The following is a 13,193-nucleotide window of genomic DNA, read 5'->3' on the forward strand; positions in this document are numbered from 1 at the left end:
CGCAACGAATCTTTAACGTGTGGTGAGTGATGGGCATTAGTACGCCTACATCATACACATAGAATTATAACTCACTTTTGTTAGCAACAATATTTCAACTGTATCTTAAGGAACCACAACTTCGTAAGGAGACTTAGTATTATTGTTTATAATTACAGGAAAGCTCTGTTTCTGATTAGGTGCTGGCGCATATACAAAACTGTATAACGACTAATGCCTACTGGGGACTGGAAATAAACGCCCACACGTTAATTAATTTCGTTGTTCTATGTAGAACAAAGAATCTTGAATTCACAATAAAACTACTTCAAAGTCAGACATGTGAAGGAATTTTTCGTGATGCTCGCTCGTTCACATCAACAGAATCTACTATAGTCAATTTTACGATGCAAGGATTCGAAGCTCGTCTGAATAAAATTCAAACCAAAAGAGACATCATGGCAAGACAACAACACAATCTGGCTTTTCCTCGATTGAAGGCTACTTCTCCTTTCCCGCGTAAAGAAGTACTTCCCGGTGATATCGAAATATCCGCTGTAGTGGAGCAAGCCAAGCAAGCAGCATTGGAAATCGCGCTCGAATTGGGATTTGATTTTAATGATATTTCATTCGAAGAAAGCATCGTTTTAAGGCAGCCAAAGCCAAAACCAACACTTGAGTGTGGAAATTTTGAATTCATTACTATTCCCGAAGAATTGATAACAGATGGCAAAGACGAAATATATGAATCAGCCGAACTGTTTTCCAACATTGGAGAAACCTTGAATTTAAAGGATGCCAGCAATTTTACGCATGTCTTCAGGATAAGAAATCGAAAGAATAAAATTGTTCATGTGAAAAAGAGGACCTTTATATGGATGCTGACATCTGGATTATAAAAATGCTCGACGGATAGATTGTATCGTTTTCGTGATTCTGGACTGGAAGCTGCCGCAATTAATGGAGTGAGAGATTCAAACGCAGTATATACAGACATTACAGTGGGTGAGTTTGTTTTGCTGAAAATCAAGAATCGTTTCGCTGTCTGTAAGGTTTATGGATTTAAATATCTCAAAGGGAAGAATTGCTCATGTTCATTATCAACGATGCCAGTGAAGGCTCCTGAAGGTGCACGATCAAGAGGTGTTGAACTACTGGGTAGTTTTTTCGATATTGTGCCATGCGACGAGGATTACAATTTAGGTCTGATTAGTAATACTAAAATTGTAAATATCGAATGTTATGTGTCACACTTGATGAAACCATCGATATATTCATCAATATTGCATTATGCAGGAGTGACCGTATCGTACATTAAAAATTTGAATTGGAAAATAGAACAAATTTCTTCCATTAATAATTTTTTTGTTCAGAAGCCATCTTAATAAAATGAGACTTCATTAATCAGTTGTTTTATATTTACATTATCCGAAAACTACCCTCTAATATGTGAAAACAGTTAACGAATATTGAACATGTATTGCCAATTTCACATCGCATTGGCGAGCCGCACAAGTATGCTCACTCTGTATCAATGTGAGAAAGGGGAAAATGAATATCAAATCATATGTGTCCCGTTGGTGTATTTGTCCCTTGCGTCATGCTTGAACGGAACAAATAAAACCAATCAATATTATGGATAGGTAACCCTCAAAGCCGTATTATTGTGTCGGCGCACTTTACTATACATATGTCATTTGCCGATCAATGCAAAGTAAATGGGCGGTAACTATTATTTTATAACATTACAACATTATAAATTATTTATGCCTAGGTTAGCAATTCGTTAAAACATGAGTGTTATCACTCGGTTAAAACAAATTTTGTTAGAGCAAATTCCTTACTGTCTTCATCATATGTAGAAATCAACAAATGTTTTGACAGTTGCCGGACGTATTCCATCAATAGTCAGAGTACTTTGAATGCATACGTATAGATAAGTATAGATAGTGTGTAGTTGCGTATGGATCGAGTATGATTACGAATTTGAACGTTGTTATTTACATAGAAACTTCATTGATTGTGTAGAAGAAAATTTCAGCAATTGGCATGACTATTCGTGAAAATCCGTATGTGTCATTCTTCTCGGTTTTCACCGAATTTTAAACTAAATCCAATGGTCTTGTGTTTTTAACTACCATCAATCTTTGAAATTTAATATCTAATACGTTAAAATGTCGACATTCTAACAAAGGTGAGTTGGTGCGCCAAATCTGCCGCCCAGCTATCAGAAATATAGCAAAATTCTAAGAGCGCCATTTTGAAAATTTGGGCAGATGTCAAACTCTTGACGAATATCTGCCAGATTTTCTTTCAAGCGTATAATAGATCGTTTATTCGTCATATACATATGAATGCCTCGTTGTTTTTTCCTTTCAAATACCGTATGAGAAACGAAAGTTGAAAAAAATAACGAAGCACTATTGAGAGATTAAAAAGAAATTCGGCCTTTTTTCGTACCCTGCTTGAGAGTGAGTTTACGTTGCAGTGATGGTGGAGGTCGGCCATAATTGCGACCTGAACAAGAGCGAATAAATATTTTAGGCTTAGGGGAGAAAAACTAGGACAAATCGAGCATTTTATTCGACCCCCTCATAAATCAGAACAATAAATGGATAATTTGTATTATTGTTTTTCCACAAATTGTCATATTGTGATTCGACACTAAACACACCACACCGTCAATTGTTTCTGTCATTGGGGTTACTGTTTTCAGTCCGATAACCATTTGAGGAATATGGCGTTAGGTCAGGAGTGCCAACTTTCCAGATTTATCTGGATTCTTCCAGATTTTTAAGCGTCGTCCAGACATACAGATTTATGTTTGTCTGATCCAGATTTCAGAAAATTTGTCCAGATTTATCCAGACAATTTGAAAAATAACAAAATGAGATAGAAGAATTCATCGTAACAACTTTTCGAGCTACGATTTAGAAAACAAAACTTTTTAGAATAGCTGGAAACACAAAATAGCCAAGGTTTTTTCCTAGGGGCAGATCACTTGTGATGCATTTTCAAAAATCAGCGAAATTAAATGCATTTATTTCCATCAAAATAGAAATTCATAATTTATTTTGCGTTGCGTGCAATGTTTTTGCGTTGCGTTCAATGTTGTTTGCGTTGCGTGTAGGACGTCAAAACCCTACAGAAAAACTAGCCCTACATTTAACAAAACGACGAACAAAGTGGATCAGCGTAGGACGTTTGTTAAACAAACTTTTCTGCGAGGCAGTGCAGAGCTGATGCAAAATGTTATACATTCTTAGAGTGATCTGCCCCTAGGTTTTTTCGCTTAAAGTGAGTTTTGTTGAATTTTTATCAGCTGGAAATTTCAGCAATCCAAGATGCTGAAAGCTCACAGCCTCAAATTCAATCATTAAGCTTTTTCAAAAAAAAATTGGGCTATCCAGACAATTCCAGACTTTTTCGAAAATTATTACAGACTTCTTGGAAAAACACTTGAGATCCCTGCGTTAGGTTATGTTACGATCGTATTCATTTAATTGCTTCGTTTTTAGATTTTCAACAGACCCCTCGTATTGGGTCATTTCGTTTTCCAATGTTCCTTTTACTTGCTCACACAGCGTAAGCCTTCACTGTAAAAATTAACGTCAGGATAGGTAAACAAAACTTCGTAATTCGTGTTAAAGTAAAATTTATTTATCTGCTCAAACGAAAAATTATTTATTGGTAAAAAAATGGGTGACAATTTTGGAATTCACCGTGGACCTTCCAAAAAATCGATTGATAACAACGAGGACCGTACCCAAGGTCAAATTTTAAGCGATTTTCTAGTCCAGATGGAGGATTACACACCCACGGTAAAGTTAACGTTAAGTGGTAGCTGGTTTTAGACCAACATTTTTGTCTTCTAGATCCCGGACGCGGTCACATCATACTATCTGAATTCGGCTGGCTTTGAGGCATCTGATCCAAGAATGTAAGTTTCCAATCAACGGCAACGAAATTCCAAGTTTAATCAAACCGTATATCTTCCAGTGTTCGTTTGATTTCGATTGCCGCCCAGAAGTTTATCTCGGACGTTGCCAACGATGCTCTGCAGCACTGCAAAACGCGAACCAGCAACGCGCCCAATACTAGCCATGGCTCGTCGAAAAATCAGAACGCTAAACTAGCAAAGGATCGCAAGTACACGCTAACCATGGAGGATTTGCAGCCGGCACTGAACGATTATGGCATTACCGTGCGTAAGGCGCATTATTTCGTTTGAGGACTTGTACGTTGCTGCGTGTGAAAGCTTCGACCCAATGTCACCTTCTAATAGAACAACTTAAAATCTATTGAGGTATAATAAATCGAGTTTTTGTTACGTACCACTGAACAAATTGGGAATTCTTTCTACCATAGTACTTGGTCCTCGTTCAATGAATGAATAACAAATTGCTGATATTTTTGCATTTAAGCGGAACTTCTGCGAAATCTTAGGCGTACAGTTGAGTTGCAACAGTTCAATTCAATGACCTTACTAGAATTTGAATCAAAAATTGAAGTAGCTTTTGAATGGCATTCATTTTAAGAGTTCGAAATATGAATTGTAAAACTTATTCTGTATAACGATTGATAGCTCTTCGAACTAATGTTATTTTTATCCCAAAAAATAGCGAAATCGAACCACATTGGTTTGAAAAATCAATTCCAATCGTGGTGTAAAATAAGGTTGAATATTAGAAAAAGAAAAACTCATAGTATGCAAAGCATAACAAACATAAATTAATGTTTGTATGAAAGCACTTGATGAGAGAAACCAATTTGTTGGTTGGTAAATTCACAGAAGTGAGAGAAGCTTCTGGGAAGTGAGTTTAAAAGCTCGATTAAGCAGCTGAACGGGTAAGCCATTTTTAAAGCTTGTTTTGCACAGGTTTACACTCACACTACCGCAAGGAGATTTATCTTTTCGGCTTATCTTTTAAATCGTGCACACCACTGCAACAATATAAGAGAGAACTGAGCATAAACATAAAGCTAAGCTTACTGGATATAAAAGGGTGGGAAGTGGAAGATAAACCGGGAGCACGATAATCCGTGAACATCATTATGTTGCATTGCAACATCAGTGACGAGTGAGAAGCGTAACGGAAAAGTGTGTGGGAGCGAGATAATGCAGGAAATCACAACGCATCAGAAATAGCGTGTGAATGTAGTAAATACAAATTTTATTTTTTATCGTTTTAAGTCGGTACATAGGCGGCACGATACTAATGCGTTGCGCGGGTATTTATAAAATCTCAAACAAAGAACGTGATGAAATGAATCGATATGATACAAAACTCAACACGCACATGTTCAACATTCATCAAATTGGCTTATCAAATCGAAAGCCACTCGATGAGTCGACTTCTAATCCAACCGGGTTGCAAATTTGAAGTAATTCGGCCAAGTCTAGCTACCGGACCAACGCACAGTGGGAAAAATGTACTCAAAATAGGCTAGATAAAGTTAACCAAAAAAAAATGTTTAGGTAAAAAATTATCTGAAAATTGATTGCTGGCATATACAATGACCGCACATGCAATTTGTTCTACTTATTTTCCGGCGGCCTATTTTCGCTACGACGCCAGAGAGGTGACTCCACTATCTGGATTATATATCGACCCATGGACCGGAGACCAACGGCCTTACTTCCCTTCCGAGGGAAGGAGTTTACCTCAGATTTTTGTTCACCTCAGAAAAATCTCAACGACATCGGCTGGGATTGAACGCAGATCAACAGGGGTGAGTGGCGGTCACGCTTACCACTCAACCACCGGCGTCGTCCGACCGCATTTGCTCGTTTTTATCCCAATTCCCCTTTTCGTTTGAGTTTATCACCCCGATTCTGTATTCCGAATGAATCGAATTTCGAATCGAATTATTTCGATCGAGTAGTTAAATTCTATTCATCATTTCGTTCGAGTTGTTTATAAATCAGAAAATTATCCGTTCGAGCTGCTTATTTTTCGAACATCATACGTTCGACCACCAGACCCATTCCCGTTTTCGTTCGATTGCCTATTAACTGTCATTTGTTTTCCGATAGATTTTTGATGCGGATTTTGTTTTTTCTCAACGATATTGCCTTCGTGTACGGAGTAAATAAAATTAAGGAAGTTTGAAACCTAAAGATGTAAGTTTAAAATTTTATATTTTTCCACTCAACATACAACTTTTGTACATAATTTCAGGGAAAAACAAATAAACAGAACTACTACAAAAAAGCAATTCGAACGAATGATTCAATAGACCGTTCTCGTCCGACCTAACCCCCTTTTTTCTTATTTTTAATCGAAAGATTACACATTTTTAAGAATATTTCCGTTAAAATCAGACTTTTTAGAGCTATCGTGATTTTTTAACGATTTTTTAAAGTTTGAAAAATGCAAGAATGTTGAATATTTTTTTCACCTTTGCAAGAATGGTGAGACTCAAAAAGTGTGTTTGGGCAGCACTGGTATGTATATTATTTCTTGAGTTCTTGGCAACGCGGCAAATGAAGTGGTGAGTTGCGGTACAAAATTCATTGGCAATGTAAACAAAATAAAGTGAACCTCTCGCTGTAGAGCATTGCATGAAAATGTTTAACCTCACCTATTTGACAGTTCAGAGAGTTTGTTTACATGGTATTGGAATGTTTTGTTGATTCGATCATAGTATGAGAAACTTGGTTCGGTTCGATGCTAAATATTAACACCTTGTAAACTAGCTCGCTCAGTTGTAATTTGTCATCATCATACAATGTTCCGTTAAATTTGGCATTTCGACTTTTGTTGTACATGATTCGTTGAAGTGAGCCATTTCTAGCCAAACATTTGAAAAAGGCTTGCTCCAAAATGCAAGTTGATAGTTGATGCAAAAATGAAAATTAAAAGTATTTTTTTCTAATTTGATGCGAATTTGTTATACATTCCTAACGTCGTCTGCCCCTAGTTCTGTGCTCCTGTGCTACCCGAACAGGGTATTTGATACAAAAACATATGCACATGTTTGCCTGTACAGCCTCACCATTTCTCATTCTCACTCTTATCAAAACTAGCGTGGATTCTTTTTGCCTTGTGCGAATGGTTCTCGTGTACGCACCCGGTGTACGTACACGGATGCTTGAACTAGAGTTTTTACACCGTTCGCTTGGGTTCGAGGCGAACCTGTACTTCGAGACGAAGCATGTTTAAGGTTGAACGCATGCACGAAATTTTGTACATAGTTACAAACCTGTCAATGTTCATGGGAGATCTTGTTCCAAGAGCAGATGTTCATGATAACTCTTGATAAAATTGTCTGAAACAGAAAATTTAGTAAGATTTATAAAGCTTAGACTTGTAGTTCTTCGATGAACCAAAAAAGAAAATAGAAAAAAGTTTTAATTTCGGAAAATGGCATCAAAAAAACTGAAAAAGCTTATATTTTAATGTTAAATTCGCTTACTTTTCTTCAAAATAATGTGGAGAATTTTTTTAATTCAGTTTTCCGTGGCTCATCGACTGGCTACACATATGCACTCTCATTAAAATATGAAGTCAATCAGCTGATAAGTTTTTGAGTTATCGCGTCTGCCAATTTGAAAAATGCGGTTTCGTGAAAAATCCCTATTAAAGTCTGGTCATCAAATTAGATTTAACCTGAGACGAGACATGCAAATAGCAAAAAATCGAACGTCAAATGCAGCCAGTCTATTTAAACTATATGAAGCAGAAAGAGAGGCTATGTGAGACGAACTATAGAATGAACAGAAAAAAGAAAAAGAAAACATCTATACGCAAGTCACGTTTCAGGATTTAACTTATTTTTTCTACCTTTTGGTGTAATATCAGGCCTTAAAAGTATTTGCTTGCGTTTGGTGTCCAAGTAGAAACAATATGCGCAATCATACGAAATAAAACTATCAAATTTTTAAATATAATGAATTTGACCAAAACTTTCTCAATGTTTACGCTTGGCAGTTAGACCCTCTTCAAATTTTTGGGTAGAATTTAGTTTAATTGTTGCAATCAATTTCATTTGGTTTGCTTTTTTGCTAAATCACAACGTTAGTCACAACACATTTTGACCATCTTTGGTAATTGATGACCATTACAACCCATTCTAGGTCCGCTCCAGTTGCAGCTGTTTCATCCCGTCCGGAACCGAGTCAACCGATGGTCTAGCCTGCGACGCGCTCGGCTGTTGCTACGTCAATGGCGCAGCCACCAGCCAGGGACTTGGATTAAAGTCAAAAATATCAGGTACGCCAGGTGGTGTTGCTGCAATCGGTTTGCCGTCGGACATTCCCCTAACCAGAATATTCAGCGGTTCCGATTCGAAGGAGGCAGCCACAGAAGCACAGACTGCTTTGGTTCAGCAATACGCTCCGGCAGGACGATGCTCGTGGAAGATCACGCAGTTCCGGTCCTGTGCACAAGAACAGGCCGATTTGACCCTGTGCGAAGGTTTCAACGAGTCGCTCAGGCATTAGTAGCAGAGTCCTTGCACCTACAGCTTGTCGAGTGAGCAATTCCGACGAAACCACACCGTTCGCACCAAGTTGGATCACAATAATAAGTGCGACGTCGAGAAGAAGACTTCCCGAGAGCTACAAGCAATGCTACAAGATTAAATAGCAGGGTATTTTTAACGTGACCATGGTATAACGTAGCGGATCCAGACAGATTTATCCCGCAGAATAAGATTGCAAAATTACCCAAAAACTAACAGCTGCTCTCGTTAGATTAAATCCCAGGAAGTATAATTTTCATTGCATTATTTAGTCAACCGAAATTGAAGCTAGGAATTAACTTTCGAAAGCTAGCCGCGGTTTCACGTATCCTGGCACTAAGTAGAGTGTGCTAAGTTATTACAAATATCAGTTCTCAATAGTAGACTATTACAAAGTTCTGGTCGTGACCAGAACCACCACCGATGCGGAAATCATCGCATCTATGACCAGTACGACAAGGAGGGTCTGATGACTAACAGTTTCCGAGCGGCACCACCATAACACACGGCACCGGCGACATGTATATCCACAACATACTAATGACTTATCCTTCCGAAAAAGTGAATAAAAATCTACTCTAGCTAAGCAACAAACGTTTTGACTATGCAGTTTATCATTCGCTGCCTAATTATTCCCTGCCAATTTGAACAAGACAACAATTGCAGATAGCTTTATTGCGGTGCCAAAATGATGTCAACTCGGGATGGAATATAACAAATAATTTCACCTTCCCAAAATTCTTCTGGAATGTACAATCCTCTCCATTCTTATCAATCCTTCAAACTCCTTATCGTCAGTACTGAGCACTGTTTTGCACTTGCCCGCTACATCAACGACAATGCGATAATCGGTGAAACTTTTGCTTTAATGTAACTTGAACACGAATAAAAAATTGTTGAACTTGTTACCTATAAAGTTCAGGTAAACTTCATCTAAAAAATGAGTTATCAATCGGGTCATATTGTTGGGACTTATCCCATGATCGAACAAACAACTGTGTACAAATCCTTATCCTTCATCCAGAAATCAATCGTTTTATAAACCAAAGCTGGATCTTGTGATTCAGCATATGCCAACGGAGTTTCCATCCAGCGTCGATTGGTCAGTGTATGAACCAGGTTCCCAATGTACCAATCCTTATCCTTCTTGAGTTGATTTTCTTCAAAGAGCATCGAAAGTGTGGAATCAAAAGTTTTGCAAGTCCATGTAAACAAACTCTCTGAACTGTCAGAATAGTTAGGTTATACACTTTCGTGCAGTGTTCTATGTTTTTGACAGGTATATGAATGAATTATTTTAGCATCAGTGATGCCAGGTCTATTTAAACAATAGCTTGCAGTAAAAATATAAAAGTCTGCAGATTTTCGCAAAAATCTTCAATAAATTTGACATAGAAATGTAGTGTCTTGATATTTTCAATGATCAGAAACGTTGAAGGCTGGGTAAAATTAGCTGACTTAGGCTTTGTTCTGCTAAATATTCGTAATCTGCAAAAATCTGCAGCGAAACTGCAAAATCTGCAGATTTAGTAATATATATGCAGATCTGGAATCGTTTTAGTATTCCCCACAGGAAATTCATCCAAATGGTGTAAAAATACGGGGAAACAAGGCAAGATAGGTATTCAGAATATGGGGTTAAATGAGCAGCTCGCACAATTTTTGATTTTTTCAATAGTTAGAGGTACCAAATCATCGCGGCAATATGCAGTAACGCATCGGGGATAAAAAAGGAAGCATTCTAGCGTATAAAAATTTTTGACGAGAAAGGTCTATTGCTAGATGAGAAGCCGGACATCGCAAAACGTTTTTCACGTGGAAATTCCATCTATCAGCCGAGCTTAATTCTTTAGGACCACCTAGCCGCGATGGCACTGGCTGGAAAAAGGTAATTGTGCTAAAATAGATCCGAAAAAGATGGGTGGGTAATGTCTGCGACATAACCGGAGAGATGTAGAATACATAAGGAACACGTTCTTCAAATATGTTGATACTCATTGGAATTTTCGGACAAAAGGTGATTTGGGCGAGGAATATTTCAAATTATTCTTTACAAAAATGATGGTTGTCCTAAAAAGGACCGGTTTTGTTGTCGTTGTTGGCCTTGGTGAGGGAGATGGCTAACGATGAAATTAATTGTTAGCATGAGGAAGTCGCGTAGTACTGGCCAATGGAAGAACAGATAATAATTGATTCCTGAAAATCAATTTTTCTTTATTCATGTAAATTATACATACTTACAAATCTAATAGAAGATTCCTGGTCATATTTCTGAATCATTAGTGCGAACATTGTGTAATTTGGTTAAGTACAATGAAAGTTACAAACTTTCCAAACTCGACCTTCTGTTCCTTCAGAAATATTGAAATGGGGTGTCTATATTAAACCGTTAGTCGTGGTCACAATAAAAAAAGATGGGTGGGTAATGTCTGTCACATAACTGGAGCGTCGTGATTTCAATTCGAGACGTTAATTTAAATCTAATAATATTCAACAGAACCACGTTTGAATGGGAAATTTTCAAATAATTCTCTATGGTAATAATGGTGGTTCTGAAAAGAACCTTTGGTATCGGCGTTGGTGTTGATGGTGATGCGCTGGATCGTTGGATATTTTTGGCATGATAGTTACGTGCCTGGCGAACTGTTTTGTAGCCTCGAACAAAACGACAAGACTGGCTTCTTCGGGTACCATTACGGCTGAACTTTATAAGCTTAGCTCGACTTTGAAATCCTGCACAATCTCACGAATCAGACACTGGTAGGGCCATTTTGTTTGCTACTAGCACGGAGCTGCACAAAAAAATTATTTAATGCAGTTAGTTCACAGAAGCTGCCAAAAAGCTCGAATATAGGCATGCGACTTCAACATTTCTCTTAAACACTTGCAACAACACATTCGTTTTGGTAATACTGATAATAACAGTAGAAAGGAATGGAAAAACAGTGCACGAAATGAGCGAGAGGATAATTTAATTTTTTGTTCCGTGTGCAAGCTTCTTCTTTCCACATAACGTATTATGTTGATTGTTGAAAATTTGTTACACACCTTAAAATGAAAGTTTCAGTTTAACTCTCACTAGAACACAATTGATTGGTCCTGAAAAGAACCGTTGCTTTTATTATAATTTACGCCCACTCCCAGCGGACACTGTGAGCCAGTTTGATTTCTTTTGCGAGAAAGTTACGTACTTGGCGCACTATTTTGTATCTTCAAACAAACCGACCAAGTAGGCATCACTGGCTTCGTTACGGCTGAGTTTTGTAAGCGTAGCTCGACTTTGAAGTAATACACAACCTTACGAACCAGACGCTGGAATGTTAGCCAGCGGATTAGTTTCTTTGTTGCCCTTTATTTGGGGCGAAATACTGGCATGGCGACAGTTCCTGATCGGTAGTTGGTTGCGATGGGCCACCAGTAGCTGGGGCACTTTTGCGGACCGTCATCATTGCCAACTGTTTTCCTCCGGTGGACTGGCTGCTTGCTAGCGCTTGAACGAATACGAATGATGAGAAAAACCGACCGACCAATATTCATATATGAAAACACGAGAAAGCACTACTATCACTCTCTCGCTCGTTTTCGTGCCATTCCTGTGCCTTTCCTTTCCGTTCGGCTACCAATACTAGCATAACCAAAACGAATATTCTGTCTTTCCATCGCCTTCAATCTAGTGGCCAGTGCTAGCAAACTTGTATGTTCAGTTTTTCAATAACAACATTCCAACAATATTTTCAAAGAATGTTGCAGATTTGAAAAGAAGGAAGGAAAAGATTTTCACAAATTTAAATTCTTTTGTCTTATTTGTTAGCGGTGATACTGGCCATGGGATGGTGGGGGAACACCCACATTCGTTTGTTATGATGGTATTAGCAGCAGAAAGGAATGGAAAAGCAGTGCACGAAAACGAGCGAGAGAGGATAATTTAAATTCTCTTTCTTTCTTTCCACACATCGTATTTCTTATATAGCTTTCTGAAAATTATTTGTTATACACCATAAAATGTAAATTTCAGTTTAACTCTTATTAGAACACAATTAATTGGTCCTGTAAAGAACCGTTTATTGTTTTATTGCGGGAGCATAATTCAGACGCACTCCCCGCGGACACGGTGAGCCAGTTTAACTCTTATTAGAACGCAGATTAGTTTCTCTGTTGCCCTTTAGTTGGGGCGAAATTCTTGCAGGGCGACAGTTCCTGATCGGGTTGCGATGAGTCACCAGTAGCTGGGGCACTTTTTCCGACCGTCGTCATCGCCAACTGCTTTCCTTCGGTGGACTGGCTGCTTGCTAGCGCTTGAACGAATACGAATGATGCGAAAAACCGACCGACCAATATTCATATATGAACACACGAGAAAGCACTACTATCGCTCTCTCGCTCGTTTTCGTGCCATTCTTGCGCCTTTCCTTTCCGTTCGGCTACCAATACTAGCATAACCAAAACGAATATTCTGTCTTTCCATCGCATTCAATCTAGTGGTCAGTGCTAGCAAACTTACATGTTCAGTTTTTCAATAACAACATTCCAACAATATTTTCAAAGAATGTTGCAGATTTGAAAAGAAGGAAGGAAAAGATTTTCACAAATTTAAATTCTTTTGTGTTATTTGTTAGCGCTGATAAACGATATTTAGTTTGCCAATAGCAAGGAGCTGCACAAACAAATCGATTTATGTAGTTAATCAACGGAAGCTGCCAAATAGTTCAAAAAAATAATTCAAATTGTAATAGCGACATGCAATTGTG

At 38.1% G+C, this 13,193-nt stretch overlaps 1 protein-coding gene across 1 annotated transcript; it reads left to right on the plus strand.

Annotated features, from left to right (window-relative positions):
• The first annotated feature begins 3,588 nt into the window (after positions 1 to 3,588).
• On the plus strand, positions 3,589 to 4,325 carry LOC131679596 (transcription initiation factor TFIID subunit 10-like). Its single transcript, XM_058960336.1, has 3 exons — positions 3,589 to 3,800; positions 3,855 to 3,919; positions 3,979 to 4,325. The coding sequence occupies exons 1-3, from the start codon at positions 3,678 to 3,680 to the stop codon at positions 4,208 to 4,210; spliced, it is 420 nt and encodes a 139-aa protein (XP_058816319.1). The 5' UTR covers positions 3,589 to 3,677; the 3' UTR covers positions 4,211 to 4,325.
• The last annotated feature ends 8,868 nt before the right edge of the window (positions 4,326 to 13,193 follow it).

Source organism: Topomyia yanbarensis, chromosome 2, assembly GCF_030247195.1.
Source record: "Topomyia yanbarensis strain Yona2022 chromosome 2, ASM3024719v1, whole genome shotgun sequence".
Classification (NCBI taxonomy): Eukaryota; Metazoa; Arthropoda; class Insecta; order Diptera; family Culicidae; genus Topomyia; species Topomyia yanbarensis.